This window comes from Xenopus laevis, chromosome 7S (genome assembly GCF_017654675.1).
Source record: "Xenopus laevis strain J_2021 chromosome 7S, Xenopus_laevis_v10.1, whole genome shotgun sequence".
Classification (NCBI taxonomy): Eukaryota; Metazoa; Chordata; class Amphibia; order Anura; family Pipidae; genus Xenopus; species Xenopus laevis.
In genome coordinates this window covers 78,356,319-78,376,084 of record NC_054384.1, presented here as the reverse complement: position 1 = coordinate 78,376,084, position 19,766 = coordinate 78,356,319, and the positions used below count along the sequence as shown (strand labels likewise).

General features: G+C 38.4%; 2 protein-coding genes across 2 annotated transcripts in view; both read right to left on the bottom strand.

The window, feature by feature from the left end:
• Positions 1–10,490, bottom strand: part of pank4.S (pantothenate kinase 4 S homeolog) — a 36,802-nt gene extending 26,312 nt beyond the window's left edge. The window contains exons 1-3 of the mRNA XM_018227850.2: positions 10,335–10,490; positions 5,070–5,152; positions 692–900 (exon numbers count right to left, since the gene is read on the bottom strand). Coding sequence (XP_018083339.1) covers positions 692–900; positions 5,070–5,152; positions 10,335–10,452 — 410 coding nt within the window. The 5' untranslated portion in view covers positions 10,453–10,490. The remainder of the gene's footprint in view (positions 1–691; positions 901–5,069; positions 5,153–10,334) is intronic.
• Positions 10,491–12,707: 2,217 nt separating this feature from the next.
• On the bottom strand, positions 12,708–14,736 carry hes5.1.S (hes family bHLH transcription factor 5 S homeolog). The gene is given in 3 exon segments (NM_001095627.2): positions 12,708–14,107; positions 14,367–14,532; positions 14,671–14,736. Coding segments are annotated over 3 exon segments (465 nt in total). The 5' UTR covers positions 14,725–14,736; the 3' UTR covers positions 12,708–13,862.
• Between the last annotated feature and the right edge of the window lie 5,030 nt (positions 14,737–19,766).

The window sequence follows — 19,766 nt, the reverse complement described above, 5'->3', positions numbered from 1 at the left end:
AAGGATTAATTATTAGGGATGCACCGAATCCACTATTTTGGATTCGGTTGAACCCCTGAATCCTTCACGAAAGATTCGGCCGAATACTGAACCGAATCCTAATTCGCATATGCAGATTTGGGGTGGGAAGGGGGAAACAATTTTTACTTCCTTGTTTTGTGAAAAAAAGTCATGTGATTTCCCTCTCTGCCCCTAATTTGCATATGCAAATCAGGATTCGGTTTAGCCGGGAAGAAGGATTAGGCTGAATCCGAATCCTGCTGAAAAAGGCCGAATCCCGAACCGAATCATGGATTTCGTGCATAATTATATCTTCGTTTGGATTAATTACAAGGTACTACTATTACAGAAAAAAGAAAATCATTTTATTCACACAGTGCAAATTTTTAAAAATGGAGTCTATGGGAGACAACCTTTCCATAATTCATAGCTTTCTGGATAGCAGATTTCCGGATAACGGGTACCATATTTATACATAGTAATATAACTGCAAGGCAGGGGTGATTCTTGGGCTGCCGCCACCTTGCTTCTTGTTAAACAGCATTAGCACCGATGTTTTACTATTTCTTTCCTCCACCAGAAAGCTAATTCTATGTCATATTGAACTAAAAAATTGGCAAAGAAACACTCAGTAAAAATAGAAAAAAATATTTTAGTATAAACAATAAGCACAAGCCCATAATGAACTTACTTTAATCCTAATTTCTTTTCAATGAGGTCTTTGAATTTGTATGCTCCACCACCTGTTGCTTTGATAACCTTTGTCTCCGTATTCACTAAATGATCTTTGATGAAGTCAAGACAAATCTCGATGTAGGTATTTTCAAATTTAATAAAGTGAAGTCGTGCTGTGATCTCTTCTTGTACCGATATTTCATACAGCTGTTCGTGGTTGACATCCTAAAGATGAGAACAGCACATCTTATTTTGTTGGTTTACAGCTATACTAAACATATATCCCCATTACCGAGTTCATATAGGGTTGCCAAGAACCACCTTTAATAAAGGCCAACAAATGCAACAGTCACTGGTGCTGCTTTCTCTCAAATTTTTAACAAGGATAACAGGGGATTGGTAAAGAGGAAAAGAGTTCCAGCGTGAAGAAGATGTCGGCAGTAAGGTAAACTCACCAATAGCATCAGGGGATCCAGGTGCTCAAGCCCCAGACCTTCAGCTCGGGGAGGGAATGTTAGACATGTAGATTTCTACATGTCTGCTTTCTCTCAGCTTAATTGGGAAGAACAGGTAAATTGCAAACCCAGAATTGCAGCTAACCTATTTTCCAAAAAACAATAACAGCCCTCTGAATAAAATATCCCCACGAAATGACAGGACGACAACAAAAAACTGCGTCATTGATGAAAATGAAGTTTAGACAATTTCATGGTACCATTTAAAGCAGGGGTCCCCAACCTTTTTTACTCGTGAGCCACATTTAAATGTAAAAAAGAGTTGGGGAGCAACACAAGCATGAAAAAGTCCATGGGGATGTCAAATAAGGGCTGGTATTGGCTGTTTGGTAGCCTCTATATGGACTGGTAGCCCTCAGGAGTCTCTGTTTGGCAGTACACCTGGTTTTTATGCAACCAAAACTTGCCTCCAAGCCAGTAATTTAAAAATAAGCACCTGCTTTGAGGCCACTGAGAGCAACAGCCAAAGGGTTGGAGAGCAACATGTTGCTCGCGAGCTACTGGTTGGGGACCACTGATTTAAAGTAAAGAGGAATGAGATTTTAAAAGAATTCAGGACTTGATCATGATAACAGCATAGGGTAATATTTGACTATAGGGCAATATTTGACTATATCAATTTTTAGAACTTATATTTTTGATCACAGATGACAGTACGTACCATTATCCTTAACTTCTGAGATTTTATTCTACTTGGAGCTTCATGGAATGGAATGTACAAATATGGGATACATTATCATGGAAGCCTGGGTTCTGGAGCTTTCAGATAAAGACATTTTAGTAATGTTGCTTGCTATGCTGGAAGGCTATAATATAAACTTTAAAATATAAAAAAAACTGGCTAGTTTACAATCAGCATTTTTGATAGTTTAGGCTTCATGCATATTCCTGCCCCTCCTTTAAATGGAATAGGTCGGCTATATCATAATAATATCAAGTTATTGAAAGACAAAAAAACAACCACCAACCTCCTCTTTAAAGGAGAACTAAACCCTAGAAATGAATATGGTAAAAAATGCCTTATTTTATATACTCAACGTATTGCACCAGCCTAATGCACCAGCCGTATGCCCGGAACCGCCCAGAAAACTTTGCGTGCTAGCTGACGGGGGCCCCAAGGGGGTGCAGGGCCCTGGCCCAATCGCACCCCTCGCTCCCCCAGTAGTTACACCACTGATAAAGGACTACAAACTTGTCACAGGGGGTCACCATCTTGAAAAGTGTCTGTGACACTTACATGCTCAGTGGGCTCTAAGCAGCTGTTTAGGGGTTATTGCAAATTATCAAGCAGAAAATGAGGTCTATAATATAAGCAGATGCTACGAGGCTGATTATTAAATTCTGATGCTAATTGCACTGGTTTCTGAGCTGCCATGTAGTAATTATCTGTATTAATTACTAATCAGCCTTATATTGTGACATTTCTATTCTATGTGTACTGTATATTGCGAGTGGGTCCCTAAGCTCAGTAAGTGACAGCAGCATAGAGCATGTGCAGTGAATCAGCAGAAAAGAAGATGGGGAGCTACTGGGGCATCCTTGGAGAGACAGATCTTTACTGCTAAAGAGCTGTGGTTGCCTTGGGCTAGTACAGAAGCCCAAAACATAATATACAACATTTCTAACCTACATCTTTACTTTAAAGAGGAGGTTCACCTTTAAAAATAACATTTTGTATGATTTAGACATTGATATTCCGAGGCAATTTGCAGCTGGTGGTTTTGTGGTTTTCCAGTTATTTAGCTTTTTTTTTTTTTAAGCAGCTCTCCAGTTTGGTATTTCAGCAGCTATCTGGATTTGATGGTCTTATTTACCCTAGCAACCAGGCAGTTGTCTGAGTGACATAATATGAATAGCAGAGGAGCGTGATAAAAGAGTAATGACAATAAAACTGCAACCACACTGACCATTAGTTTTTTTTTTTGCCTGCTGGGGTTGATGACCCCCATTTAAATGCTAAAATAGTAAGAAGATTCTGAGCAATTTTTTAATTAGTCTTCAGTCTTATTTGGTATAGTTGTGTAATTATTTGCTGCCTTTTTTTTTTTTTTTTCCAGCTTTCAAATTGGGGTCATTGACCACAGCAGACAAAAAATATTGCTTGTAAAGCTCCAGTTTTATTGTTACATGTTATTACTTATCTTTCTATTCAGGCCCTCTCCTATTCATATTCCAGACTCTCCTTCAAAGCACTGCCTGCTAATTTAGACCCTAGCAACCAGGTAGCTGCTGAAATTCCAAACTGGAAAGTTGCTAAACAAGAAGCTAAATAATTTAAAAAACACAATAAATTGTTTCAAAATATCACTCTGCATAATATTAACAATTTGAAGGATTGTTCGGCAATTATTTTTTTTTTCAGTTCAGTTGTTTTCAGATTGATCCCCAGAAATAAAGACCTTTTTTTTCAATTACATTCCATTTTTTACAGTTTTTACAGTTTTAAGTTGAAAGTTCCTGTCTATGGTGTTTGAATCTGGTATCTCAGTAATTCAAGTGCAGACAAGTTACAATTTTGCAACATAAAGTTGATACTTTTTCAGCAGCATCTCTGGAATATTAGCAACTATTGTATCAATTCTAAAAGCTGCCTGTAATGAAACCCAGGGATTCTGCTCAGCATGGCAAACATAAGAGATTTATGAACTAAATGTATCAATTTAGAACAGTTTACAGGGTCACAGGACAAGGAAACAAGGAAGTAAAAAATGATTTCCCCCTTCCTGCCTATAATTTGCATATGCAAATTCTTATTTGATTCGGCCGAATCTTTCGTGAAATATTCGGGGGTTCGGCTGAATACAAAATAGTGGATTCGGTCTGTCCCTACTTTTTAGTCAGGAGGCCTGCTACTGCAAAAAGAGCTGGTAACCCTAACCTACAGTACAATTGGAAATGTCTCCTTTCTATATAACTTGCCAGCCAGATTTTTAATACCATACTTAAATTTAGATTTATTTCACAATCAAATGTAGCTTCAACTTCTGATCAGTCCGATGCCTTGTCACACTGCCTATAGACATTTGCATCTGACCAATTGGCCATCCTTCTATTGGATATGCTGTCAGTCCAATCAGAAACTACTACAAGTGGAAGCTGAGCTCCCTCACTATACCCCCCAAACAATGTAGGTCTCTATTAAAAGATACTGAGTAAAACAGCTCATGTGTAAAACCCTGCTTCATGTAAATGAACCATTATCATAATAATATACTTTTTTAGTAGTATGTGCCATTGGGTAATCATAAATAGAAAATTGCCATTTTAAAAAATAAGGGCCGCCCCCTGAGATCGTAAGATTCACTGTGCACACATACAAACCACATGTAAGGTCACATGAGCCAATTAACAGACAGAGTTCTGCCTTTTGCTTCCTCACTTCTTCCTGTTACAGTAAGGGGCCGATTCCCTAACTTCGAGTGAAGGATTCGAAGTTAAAAAACTTCGAATTTCAAAGTTTTTTTTGGGCTACTTCGACCTTCGACTACGACTTCGAATCGAATGATTCGAACTAAAAATCGTTCGACTATTCAACCATTCGATAGTCGAAGTACTGTCTCTTTAAAAAAAACTTCGACCCCCTAGTTCGCCATCTAATAGCTACCGAAGTCAATGTTAGCCTATGGGGAAGGTCCCCATAGGCTTGGCTAACTTTTTTTGATCGAAGGATATTCCTTCGATCGTTGGATTTAAATCCTTCGATTCGAAGGATTTAATCGTTCGATCGAAGGAATTATCCTTCGATCGTTCGATCTAAATATCTGCGCTAAATCCTTCGACTTCGATATTTAATTCCTAGTCGAATATTGAGGGTTAATTATACTAAAGGAAGCATTTATGTGGAAAAAAGAATAAGTGTGATAAAAATGAATTTCTTACCTTTCCTGTGTGATCAAATGACCTTACTTTGGCTACTTTATGCTGGACAGTAGAATAATAAGCCAACTTTGTTAGAGACCCACCTGTAAAGACACATTAAACATACTGCTCATCATAGAACACATTAGGAGTCACTTATGCATAGTTTACATTTTAAAGTTAAAAAACTTGTAAATATGGCCTTATAACAGGGTTTCTTCACTTTTAACCTATGGGTCAGGGATTAAATATTGTTTGCACCAGGTCTGGTAAAACCACAGTGACCAATCGGAAGCCAGCATTTGCTGGGCAAATGTAAAAGCAAACATTTGATTGGTTGGACTTGGTGCAAACTGTTTATTTGATTGCATTCTTACACTTCTTAAATCTCTGGTAGGTACACTAACTGCACAGATCTGCATTTGATTATTTTCAGCTTCAGTCGACATTTATACCCTCAGGTGAGTGCAGCAATGCTTAAACTGGAACAGGCAGCCACACAAATAGCAATGTGACTAACCGACATATGTACCTGACAGTAGGTCAAGATAATAAAAAAAAATGTATGCTTTAAATCTACTAGTAAATCATGTAAACATTAAATAAACCCAATAAGTTGGTTTTGTTTCCAATAAGGATTAATTATATCTTAGTTTGGATCAACTACATAGAAAAAGGAAATTATTTTTTAAAAAAATTGGATTTATTATTTGATTACAATGAAGTCTATGGGAGAAAGACTTTCAGTAATTCGGAGCTTTCTGGATAACGGGTTTCCCGATAACAGATCCTGTACTTGCAAGCACATGTCCACCATTTGCAGAATTGTTACAAGTAATAGGTAACAAAAGTAGCAAGGGCTTTCTACATTAGTACAAGAGCCTCTGACGTTCACTTATACTTTGTTCTCAAGAGACAAGAAACAAGATTCTTCTCACCAGCTGTAGCCAGTCCCAGATGCATTATATCTGAACAACATGCAACTTAGGTGATTTTCAAGTAGTCAGGTAATCACAATTGATTCACAACTGCTCTAAAAAAAAGTAGCAGGTAAAATTCCGAAAGGAGATATATTTAGTTAGTATTGAAGAATACACAGAAATGTCCATGCTGTATGGCAGCACCCCCTCTAATACAGTCAGAATGTGAACAATTGGGATGTCTAGAAATCTATATAAATCTGATATGCTCAAAACCAACACTAAGCATAAGCCCCATGGTATAATCTCTTACATAAAAGCAATGGAAGTGCTATTTAAAAATATGCATATGCAAGGGTTGCAGCATAATTTGCACAAACACTTTAATGGCCTTGACAAAGTTTACTATGAGTACGTCTCCTTTCACTGTGCAGATTTCACTCTTATTTTGCACACTGCCCTTCTAATCATAAAGACTTTGCTCCTGGCTGATTTGCAAAGTCCCCAAATGCATCTCTTCCTTTCTCAGGAAAATCGGCCTTTGTATAAGCAGTCCAAAATCAGCCACTAAGTGGGCATTAGCCCCCTCTAGTGATGGGCAAATTACCGCCGTTTCGCCTAAAATTTCGCAAAATCGCGAAAAGTTCGCGAAACGGCGCCGGCGTCTCATTTTTGACGCTGGCGCCCATTTTTGACGCCGGCACCTGTTTTTTTAAAAAAAAATTTTTGACGCCGGCGAATTTTTGCCACGAATTTTCGCGGGCATTTCCCGAATTTATTCACTGGCGGCGAATCGCGCAAATTCGCCCATCACTAGCCCCTTCTACTGCCTGAGCCCGGAATGGTTTGGACAGTTTAGGTGTATACACACGTGGATGACTTTGGCAACTTTGCATTTTCATGCAAAAATCAGCCGTGTGTGCCTGCACACAGGCTGGCATATGACATACAGTATTCTGACCTTGGCCATAAACAACAGCAGTCAAAATAGTACCGATTTTCCCATTACCACATTGCAAAATAATTTATAGGACACCACACCGCCACCAAAAAACACATGGCAGACCTTTGCTTACAAATGCTTGCTTGAGTGTAAAACATATGGGGACCATTGGACCCGCGACATTCCTTTAAGTAAAGCAAAAACAAAAGGCAAACATGTTCTCCATTTTCAGAGCTGTTATTTGGTTAAATACACATCTAAAAAATCTCACTTAAGAAAGATATAAGGAGCATAAAATTTGCTGTACAAACAAGATACAGTATACACTTTTACAGTTCTGTCAACTCCATACAAAGAAAAGCCTGAGTCATTGCCCAAAGTACGTGCTTGACATGCAGAGGCAAGTGTATTCGCGATCATAGATATTCTGGGAAGTCCAGATGGAAACCCCATTAGTATGAGATTTTGTGGGTGTACAAAGTGTATATGCTGCCTACAAAGTAATATGCCAACAGGGACCCTGAGCAAATGCACGACAGCAGATAGGCATTTGGAACAAAAAAGTCTGAAGAGTTTAAATGCTCAAACTAAATATTAGATAGTGAATACAGGAGGAGATGTGGGAAAGTGCATGCGCATATGCAAACATGTCTTCGAATAACTCAAGCAGCAGATTGATTCTAATGAAGCCTGTTTCCCTTTAAACTCTTCTGGCTGTTATGCAACTCAATAAAAAATAGCCAATGGAAAAAGAATTGTAATGTCTTGCAGTCCATACTGTGTTTATTCATGGTTTGTAACAGCTACAACTGGAACTAACAGCCATTTTCATAACAAGCAGTGACGTCTTTCATTGTCTTGCTGAATCTAAATAAACCTAAATCAGGGTTGCCCAATATGCAGCTATAATATGTTGTTATTTCCGAGTACTGCATTGTTCAAGGTAGTCAACTTTAATTTTCAGCGTCCCTTAAAGTCACAAGTTATTGGTAGGGGTGATGGGAGTTTCAGTACAGAAAAAGCTGGAGGACCACACAGAGTAGACCAGGGGTGTCCAAACTTTTTGCACCGAGGGTCAGATTTGGTGAGGTGAAAATGTGTGGGGGCCGACCATTCAGAATGACATTCTTCGAACCATTAAAATCATTTAAACAAGGAATTGCGTAGCAGTAATATTTGGGCACGTGAAATGATCTGCCACTTGGTCTGTACTGCTGCCTGTGTGCTGAAGGTGTTAGCAATAGACACGTACTGGCACATAGAGACGCGCTGTTTTCGCATACTTCTTTCGTTTACTGAACTGGCACGTTAGTACATCTATTGCACCTTCAGCCCTAAAAAACTATGTGAGAGCAGTGAGTCACTACGTGTCAGTAACACCTTCAGCATTGCAACACTAAGTGCCAGTACATGTCTATTGCTAACACCGTCAGCACACAGGCAGCAGTATAGACCAAGGGGGAAATTTACTAAAGGGCGAAGTGGCTAACGCTGGCGAAAATTATCGTGACGTCATTTCGGCACTTCGTCGCTGGCGTAATTTCGCCAAGGAGATAGATTCTTGCGCAACTTCGCACTCAAACACCAAGCAAATTTTCGGTCTGGTGAAAGAGCTTTACTACGCAAATTCACTACGTTTTTGATTTTACTGACCATTACCTCTATCGCCAGACTTGCCTTCGCCACCTCAAACCAGGGAAGTACAATAGAGTAAATAGGAGTTCCTCAAAAAAAAGTTGAAACATTTTCTAAGTCCCAAAGGGACTGAAAAAGATCGTAATTTTTTTTTTGGGCTACCCTCCTTCCCCCCTACATTTGCTAACATATGACACCTAAACTATACTGTGGGCACATGTATAGGGCATTATAACAACTTTATATAATTTTATTAAGGTTCCCTGGCCTTGTGTAGTGTAATGTATTTGCTGCAGCATATACGTCTATTGTACTTTAACTGCACGCCGCATGCTAATTAGCCAACACTAGCGTAACTTCAAACTGCTGAGCGTAATTTCGCTGACGTAATTTCGCCAGCGTTCAGTACCCTGTGCGCAACATCGGAACTTCGTGAATTAGCGTTGTCCAGATGAATTTACGCCTGGCGAAGTGTTACGATGTGCGCAAAGCCAGCCCTGGCGAATTTTCGCCGGTTAGTGAATTTGCCCCCAAGTGGCAGATCATTTCACTAATGTGCCCAAATATTACTGCTATGGCTACGCGATTCCTGATCGCACTGTGCTGGCAGGCCACATTATTATTAATTTCATGATGAAGGCTGAAGGCTGGTGTAAATTTGAAACGGGAAGCGATTGGCCCCAGGGCCGGACTTTGGACATGCCTTGAGTAGACACTCTGCTTTAAATAAAACAACAAATAGGTTATAAAGATTAACTTGAAGGCAGTGGCTACTAAATTAAACTAGATTATACCCGCTCTGATCCCAGTCAGTGTTTGCTTCAACAAGGTGACAACCAGCTGCATTAGTGTCCCTGCAAGGACATTTCTCTTTGTACAATCCCAACTGTACTACTTACTCATACAACAAACGTGTAAACAAGCGACACGGTAAATACTCGAATATTTTAACCCAGATATGGTTCACCCTACCGGTCTCAGTCATCTCTTTTGCTAACATAATATCAGAGGTCAATATTAGAGTAGCAACAAAAGTCAAAGGCAGCTGCCCATAGCACTGGCCTGGAATGTGCAATCATTCAGTCTGACTCCATGTGTTGTTCTTTATTATTTCACCATGGGCCTGTATTACTGACTTGGCCAGGTGAACTATTCCAATGCAAGTGTAAATAACCGATTTTATACGCCGAGACAGGACAGACAGTGGAATCTCCCAGTTGCTTGCAGCACAATTGTTTCTTATTTAGACCAGATCGGCGAGGAGAGCTAATTGGCCTGAATTCTCGCCCCCCCCCCCTGACTTTATTCCACACACAATACTATCACAATAGATGTCTCCAAGCAATGCCATTAAATGAGCTGGAAAATTGCCCCACGCAGCAATAAACCCACACTGACAGCACCGCGTTCTGCACGAACTATCGCAGCGAAATTGTTTACTTTCTACTTCTCGTCCCCATCAGTAAGGACCCCAGGAGCACTATGGGAGTTGTAGTCTCCTGCAACGAAAAAAATGCTTCAATTAAACCGCAGAGTCCCTTATATTAACTACGACTCCCAGCATCCGTATCTTCCATGGAGCATTGCGGGACATGTAGTTTATAAACCTCCTTCCAACTAAGCTTCCACGAAGATGAGAAATCAGCGAAAACTACAATACCCGGCGTGCAGTGCAAGGTGAAGAAGCAATAAGCTAACTTGCCCCAAGTGCCTGCCTGGATGTAAATGATGGTCTCCGGGTCACATTGTGTCAATGACCCATTCTGAACACACAGTAACAGCACGTACCTATATCAATGGCAAAGCGCTTGGCATTCTCCAGATTACGGAAAATCTCGTCAGGTGGCAAGGTGATGCTTTTATCCATGCTGTTCCCACTCCTACCTCTCCCTCCACTGGCCGCCATATTTGATATCCCGCCATGCTATGCGCATACATTTGAATATGCTTTGCATGGGTTATGTTAATGAGAAGCCTTGTGTCATGAAGGAATTATGTGTTGTAGGGAGTTAATACAAAAGAATACAATCTCTTTTTGACTTTTATATCCCTGCCTAAGGTTCAGATATTTGGGTATGCACTTTTCTACACAGAGATCATGTTCATATGAAATACCAACAGATAGAAACAAAGCATAGTCCTCTGGGTACAAAACTTTTAATACACCAGAATATATTGAATCTCTCTGGGAACAGACAGTCCACATATGTATAAAATCTGCCCTACTAATCTGTAGCGGCTGATAAACCTAAATACACTTATTGGTTCTGTTATCCAGCAGAAACCCATTATGCAGAAAGCTCCACATTATGAAGAACCATCTCCCATATATGCAAGAATTAAATTTTTTTATAAACTAATTCCTTTTTTCTCTGTTATAATAAATATAATAAAGTAGTGCTTTGTTACATAGTAAGTAAGGTTGAAAAAAGACACATGTCCATCGAGTTCAACTGTACTTGATGGTGACTAAGCCGCTTGAATCCATATGAGAGACAAAACAATCATATTGGGTTTATTTAATGTTAAAGGGCACCTGTTGGGTAAAAATGTTATTCCCAACCAAAGGTGTGGGCTAATAGAGCCCGTAATCCGGTTGGGGATAACAGTAGTTTATTTTTAAAAAAAGAAATGCATTAAAGTGATACTACTGGTGTTAGTATCACTTTAAGCTGGCCATAGACGCAAAGATCCAATCGTACGAATCAACGTACGATCAGACTTTCCCATCTCCCGACCCACCACTAACCATTCAGATCAAAGTCTTACCATTCCGATCAAATAAAGTAGTAAAAGAACAGATTAGCCAATGTACTACCTCTGACAGCAATTATACGATAGTTATGTCTGACAAAGCTAGTGTCTCCCACTGAAAATCATATGATCGGCAATACATGCAGAGATATTATCGGCAGGCGACAGAAATTTTCGAACCTGTCCGATCGACCAAACGACCGTTCTCTGCCGGACGAAAAATGTCGGGACTCTCCACACATGGTCCGAAAATCGTATGAATCCACGATTCGTAAGATCGAATCGTTGCGTCTATGGCCAGCTTTAGTTCTTCCAACTTCAACTGCTGGCACAAACATCATGGAGCCAGATATACACAGATCCTCATTAGAGAATTAATGCAGCCACTGGCTGTGGAGAAGTAGGAGAAAAGTTTTATTGTGCACTTTTGCTTTAAGAATACTCTGCTGTCATTGGACTACAGCTCCCAGCATGCCTTAACCTTGATAATAAGTATGTTGGGATTTGTAGTCCAGTAAGAAATGTGGTTTGCAGTACAGAAGTGTCCCTTTCATTTTTTAGTGTGTCAAGAGCCCGGAGGGCCACTAAGGGCTATTTAATGAACCAACTCTATATCCCACAGTGACAGATACCCTGCTTTAACCATACCTCCCAATTGTCCTGTTTTCAGCAGAGAGTGCCGATTTTGACAGGTCAGCGCGCAGTCTCTTGGGAGAACTGAAACTTATCTTAAATGGCAATTAAAGCTTCATTAGCACGTAAAAATGGACCAAAAACTCCCAGAAATGTGTCCAACCTTTTATAACCTTTTGTAAAATGGACGTGGTAATTAGGGGGTGTGGCAATAAATGGCGTGGTCAAATGTGATGGTTGCATTAATTATACCAATGTACCTTGGCTTGATTATAGAGGGTGCCCTCCATTACACCCCTGGTTGGGAATATCTGAAAGATGTCTGACCCATCGATTGTTGACACTCAGCTATCCTAACAGAATATATTCTTGCATTTTAAATAAATAATATATGTACACTGGTAAATATTGAAGGTCTAGCTATGATTATATTGCATCGCTGATATGTCTATATCAAATTATTTTGGTGGTCTACAGCCACAAGAGACTAATGCCGAGATGTTTTTGTTATAATATACAACATTATTACATTATTCATATTTGTGTGTGTATACACCAGGGATGTACTGTATAAGCTGCAGCTTGCCCCTTTCCCAGCAGCTGTTTTTATACTACAACTCCCAGAATCCTATAGGAGCCAATGAATGCCAGAAACTGTATGTCACCAAAAGCCTGGGACCTTTAGCCACACAGATACAACAACATTGGTGACACAAATTAGTATAGAATTATTATAATTGCTATCAATAAAGAAAAGCCATAAGAAATATTGTATACTGTAGAAGAATTATTTTATTTCAACCTTGTGCAATATTCCTTTAAAAAGAAAACAAATTCAGTGCAATATATAAATTGTACAGAAGTACATGTTAAACATAAACAATGTCCGTCCCACAAGGACGATTTACTCAATATAACCACAGGCGCAGCTACCAGATGAATCAAAATATTTCATACACTTGTTTTTTTTTTACAACAAAAAGTTGTAGGATCACATAGAACAGGCATTTCTTTAACAAGAAATAAACATGCAAAGAGATAGAAGCACATCTTTATAAAAGATACATGAATCTTTATTCTGACTTCATTAAAGATACTCTCTAATAAAAGTCTGCTCTTAAAGATAATTTCCCTTGAACCTGTTATTGAGGTTACTCACTATTAACTTCACAGAAGTTACACAGAATATGTAGCATATAGCTGCCAGATGGGAAGTTGCCATCTACACAAATGAAAGCACTTTTTCCTCTTTAGAAATACTAGTCTTCATTCCTTAAAGAATGATATGCTGTGGATTAGAATATCCTTTTATACATACACATAACAACATTCTATTAGAATAGGGTCCTGTTTTGCAGGTAGAGAAATCCAAATGTACAGTTTAAAAAAAATAAAACCGTTGGCAAAACTTTGCCTAATTCTCTCATTTTCTAAAATATAGCCCTAATATAAATATTATACAATACATATGCTACAAAGGCAACTTCACTGAAGTAACTAGCTGAAATGGGGGTTGGGATTTCACCATCCTGGTGCACTGCCGTATATAACACAATACATATGGCACATGAATGTACTATCACCCCATTGTACAATATATATATCTATAAGTATTATAGAACTATTATACTTCATAGAAGATAAAATAAAATGTTAAAAAAAACATTATAAATGATACTACATTATCAACAATGATAAAACGCTCTTTAAACCCTTGAGCAAGGTACAAGTAAATGAACTTCTTCATAGGAGTTACTAAGCATCCCATAGGATAACGCGCATGCTTGTCAGAATCAGGTTTTTTTTTTTGAGTTGATTGACAACATCCAAGCATATCCAGGTAGACTATTAGGAAAGTGTTCCTTACTGCTAGAGGAATATGTGACTTCAAGTCATTTTTCCCTCTGGGATTCAATAGTCCATTGGAGTTCACCAGGGACGCCATATTTTGTTGGTTGTGCTCGCCAGAGCTACTTGTTTGGAGTCAGAAACACTGGGGATATAGGTGTGAGGGGCAACTGAGAGCCTTTGGGGTGCTTGCAGGTGATTAAGCAGTTTCATCTGGGTTTCTCCATTTTCTGGGTAATAGCACAGGAACTGCACGGCTTCTTTTAAACAGCATGAGAACCCTTGCTTGTAATCTTGTTCCAGTTTTGCCAAATTGGGAGACTGACCTGGAGGGAAAAACATCACGATCGGTTAGAAGCATATTCCCAGCACAAGTTTCTAACTCTAACACTGTAAAAAACGTGAAACTCCTAATTATAACTACAAATCATATTGGACTGATCAATGTCCACCACTTATAAGGCATGATTAAAAAACTATGTTATGTTTTTTTATAGGTAATAGAGGATGGAATTATGAAACTATGTAAAGCTATGCATTACTGGTGCAGGTTCTGGAGAGTAAGGTAAAACATAGGATACTTACTTGTTTGCTGTTGCAGGTAGCTCACTGCCTTCTCAAGGATATCAGCCTTCTCTAGTTTGACATTGGGTTCCTGCTCGTGAAATTCTTTCCCCAGGAGAAGCTTCAGCTGCTCGATGCTGTTATTAATCCTGTCTCTGCGCATCTTTTCCACAATAGGCTTTCTCAGCTATAAAGAAAAAAACAAGAACATTAGCAGTGCAACATTTAAGTCAGTGTAGTATTATACCATCTGCATTATTCCATGGCTGTAAGAGGGTCCCTTCTAATAGCCAGGAGATTTAATGTACATTGAAGTAATACTTACTTTGTTTTTTTCTTTCGAGGAGAAAGTATCCAGAGAAATGTTGGTAGGAGCCATTATCCAAAGTGTGTAAGAGTTGAGTGCACAGGGTGCTAGTGCTGAGCTGGAGACGATCTGGGCTGTGGAGCCAGTGAGCCTGTATTTATACCCAAAATGCGCATATAAATGCATGAGTCCCAAACCTGCTAGACTTTCCCACACTCGTTAAGCCAATACATGCATTGAGACAGACAATAGAGCAGGCATCTATTACAGCATGGTAAATTGACTGTGAATTGCCTGAGGATAATACCCTGCTCCCAGTGGAGCAGGTGGAGAGTGTGTTAGACAATAGAGACAAGCTTTAATATGAGATGGGAGAACGTGGGAAAGAGATTCCCATCACTAGAAGCAAACTAGGATTGGATGGGAACATCTACCCTGCAATATGCTGCTCTTTTTTGAAGTGTGTCTTGGCAGTCTTACGTGTATGTGGCAGAACCAGATGTTGAACAATAGGGCACGTCTACTCTTTAATACAAGGAATATCATATCTCTGCAAAATTTGCACATTTAGTTCCATGCTGTGTGCCATATGTATGCATTGGATAATGTGGTGCCTCATACAAATGTTATGATAGTACAGGTATGGGATCCGTTATCCAGAAACCAATTATACAGAAAGCTCAAACTTATGGGAAGGCCATGTCCTATAGAGTCCATTTTATTCAGATAATTCAAATCTTTAAAGCTGATTTCCTTTTTCGCTGTAATAATAAAACAGTACCTTGTTCACGATCCCAGCTAAGGGATAATTAATCCTTATTGGAGGCAAAACCAGTTTATTGGACTTATTTAATGTTTAACTAAAATTTTAGAAGATCCAAATGGGAAAAGAACCCAGGTCCCGAGAATTCTGGATAACAGGTCCAATACATGTCCTGTATAATACAATTATTTATGCTAGCATAAAATCATAATAATTTATAATTGTGTTCATTTAAAATCCTAGATCCCAATTTTTGACTTTTTTTTTTTTTTAATAAATTCAGTGTATGATTCCATTTTCATTTGCAGAAACATTAAGGGGCCAATTCACCAAGCTTGAGTGAAGGATTCGAAGTAAAAAACTTCGAATTTCGAAGTGTTTTTTGGGCTACTTCGACCATCGAATGAGCTACTTCGACTACGACTTTGAATCGAAGGATTCGAACTAAAAATCGTTCGACTATTCGATAGTCGAAGTACTGTCTCTTTAAGAAAAAACTTCGACCACCTAGTTCGCCATCTATAACCTACCGAACCCAATGTTAGCCTATGAGGAAGGTCCCCATAGGCTTGCCTAAGTTTTTTTGGTCGAAGGTTTGTTCGATTCGAACTATTTGCGCTAAAATCCTTCGACTTCGATATTCGAAGTCGAAGGATTTTAGTTCCCATTCGAATATCGAGGGTTAATTAACACACGCACACACACACAGTCACCTTCTCAGAAAGTGAATGATGTTTATTTCTTTGGTTTGATATTTATTTATTTTTTAGTTCTTTTTGATTTGAATTAGGGATGCACCTAATCTGTAATGTTTTAGATTTGGCTGCATACAAAAATCTCCACAAGAAATCTCTTTGGCCAGCAAAGTTTTTAACTGTAGTTCAGCAACAGCTGTAACAGCAGTAACTCCACAATGTAAACAGTTAATCATACATTAATTAAATGTATGATTACAGTTAATCATACATTACCTTATATCGTATCAGTGTATGTCTTTTTACAGAAGAGCACACCGCATATGATCTCAGGGTAGCAGGTTCCAAGCAGAGGCCTTCATTCTTTACAAATTAGAGGGCTCATTTACTATGGCTCCAAATGCAAGAACACAGATCACTTGTGCCCTGGACAGTATTTGTGAATTCTGCACCTTGTACAATTGCACCTTGAAAAAATATAGAGCAAGGCAACATTATCTGTAATGTATCTGTGTTTTGCATATTGTTTCTTTGTCCTCTTTAAGCAGGTTTTCGGTCTGAAAAAAGACTGCGGGGGTTGCAGGAATTATAGTCCAGTACAGTGCAATACCCATGAATACTATCGGATTTGTTTTATAATATAAAATGTAATTTGTTCTTATATCAAGACCTCTCTGAGCAATTGGATTCCAGAGAAACTGCTCATGGCAGCCCTGTATCTAAAGGTCAGCTTGGTATTTGGAAACAAGTATAATTTGTAATTAATCAATCAATAATCATAAATAAAGAAGATCCTGAATTCAGGGCGGCGAAGAAAATGAAATACAAAACCTCTGTCCAAATGTGTATATGGCAGATCAAAGTACAGTAAGAGGCACATTTAGCAAGGGTCAAATTTGAATTTATGTGAGTTTTTTTTAAATTGCCTTAAACTGAATGAGTTCGAAATTCGACTGGGGGAGATTTATTACTAATATCGAATTGTTAAAATCTAGTTTGATTCGAGTTATAAAAACTCGATTCGAATTTAAAAACCTCGAGAACCTTGAAAAAAAAACTTGAATGTCAGGAAGGCTACAAACATCACCAAATTGATCCCTGGACCTCTCCCATTGACTTATACAGTAATTTGGCAGGTTTTAGGTTGCAAATAGTTGAATTCGAGTTCTTAAGGGCCAGAGTATGATAAATCTCAAATTCGAATTGACAATTCCAATTTAAGAGTTTTGACCACAAAAAAAATTTTTTAACTTTCACTTCGACCCTTAAAAAATCTGCCCCTAAGTGTGCTGCTTATTACCAACAGCCACCACCACTGTTTCCTGATGTGCACAGCTTTGTTGTTTGGGCCTAAAGTCTTTATCAAAGCTAAAGGTGAGAAATCAGTAAACATCACAAAGCCAATTGAGGCCCCCAGAGAATACTGTCATTGTGTTCTCTGGCCAGAGTTAACCCGGACTTCAAATGTCCTGGAGACCCCTTGGGGGTCAAAACAACTAATTCACATCATACGAATAAACAAAATGTAATTATCATTTCATGAGATGCTATTTTGATATTTTTAAACAAAATATATAGTATCAGGCATAGTATAATGCAGAATGAAGGCATTTCTAATGATTTTAGAGGTTCCTAATACTACTCAATTCCTTTCCACTAAGCAACTCCTTCAGTGTCAAGGGCCATTACTTTCCCAGATCTCTGAGTGAAATGACAATGCTAAGCGATCAATGGGCTTCTTGGGAAAAGACTGATCCAGATGGCCTGTAGGGCTGGGAATTGATGGTAAGCACAATAGCAAGTTAAACATCATCAGCAATTCGCCTCTTGTAAGACACACGTCTGTTGTCCACTCCAGTGGAAGTTACAAATACAGGGAAAACGGTGGGAGATTCTAAGAAAATTCACATCCCATTGAAGGCTACTTTCTCAGAGTGTGGGTGGACAATTTGAACTTTCCTTAGAAAGTAAAACGTGTCATTGTATTTTGTAAGTCATTAATGCTCTAATTGCACAGTTCGAACTGACAGCACACAATGAAGCTGAAAGACTGTCTGTGTTTCATTGCTTAAAATATGTATATACTGCATGTTAATTCATTTGGGGGCCGATTCACTAAGGGTCGAATATCGAGGGTTAATTAACCCTCGATATTCGACTGGGAATTAAAATCCTTCGAATATCGAAGTCGAAGGATTTAGCGCAGATAGTACGATCGAAGGATTATTCCTTCGATCGAATGATTAAATCCTTCGAAGGATTTAAATCCAACAATCGAAGGAATATCCTTCGATCAAAAAAACTTAGGAAAGCCTATGGGGACCTTCCCCATAGGCTAACATTGACTTCGGTAGCTTTTAGGTGGCGAACTAGGGGGTCGAAGTTTTTTTTAAAGAGACAGTACTTCGATTATCGAATGGTCGAATAGTCGAACGATTTTTAGTTCGAATCCTTTGATTCGAAGTCGAAGTAGCCCATTCGATGGTCGAAGTAGCCCAAAAAACACTTCGAAATTCGAAGTTTTTTTACTTCGAATCCTTCACTCGAAGTTAGTGAATCGGCCCGTAGGTGTTTAAAGTGTAACTTAAAACAGATACATAGAATAATGTAAACCAATAACTATTTACTATGCTAAACTAACCCTTAACACTATTCACAAAAACTATTCTGTTATTTTGATGGACCATTTCATGATTAGCTTAAGATAATACATTTCAGATATATTTACACAATTTTTACACTACAAATACCTCTTGTCAATGTTTTAATGAAAACATTACCTTTTATATATAAATTCTATATTTATATTGTTTATTGAATTTTTTAGTTCCAAATTACATATCCTTTGTAAATAATTGTATTCTAACACTTTGTAGCATTGTACAGTATATATTTTATAAACTGACAGTTTTAGTACAATTGTTTTCTTGTTAACTAGCAGTTAGGCAGGTTAAAATAGAGTTAAATGGTTGAACTTGATGGACGTGTGTCTTTTTTCAACCTAACTTACTATGTTACTATGTTATTTTTATGTCACTTGCTTAAAGGACCAGTAACAAAAAAAATTTTAAGAAAAAATCTCCTCCCTGGCTATCTCATATAGAAGGCAGGGAGGAGAAATCGAGCGCTGCACGATGGATCATTGCCCTGCCACCGTTTCTGAAGAGGAAGTAGTGAATCGGTAAGTAATTTCTTAATAAAGACTTTGCGAATTGAAAGTTTAAAACTTCCTTAGGTGGGTTTTCTTTCGTTAAATAGAAACAAATTTATTTATTTTTTAAAAAAATTATGTTACGGGTCTTTTTATCAAGGGTCGAACTGAATTCAAGGGAATTTTTGAAGTAATTTTGTGGATACTTCGACCATCGAATAGGATACTATGACTTTGAATTTGATTCGAAGTAAAATCGTTCGAATATTCGACCATTCGATAATCGAAGTACTGTCTCTTTAAAAAAACTTCAACTTCAAAACTTCGCCAAATTAAACCTGCCGAAGTGCTATGTTAGCCTATGGGGACCTTCTACAGCAGTTTTCTACGTTTTTTGAAGTCGCAGTAAAATCGAACGATTTTACTTCGTCCGCATAATACCCAAATTTGATGAAAAAAGTTAGAATTTGATATTCGAATTCAAAGTATTTAAATTCGATGGTCG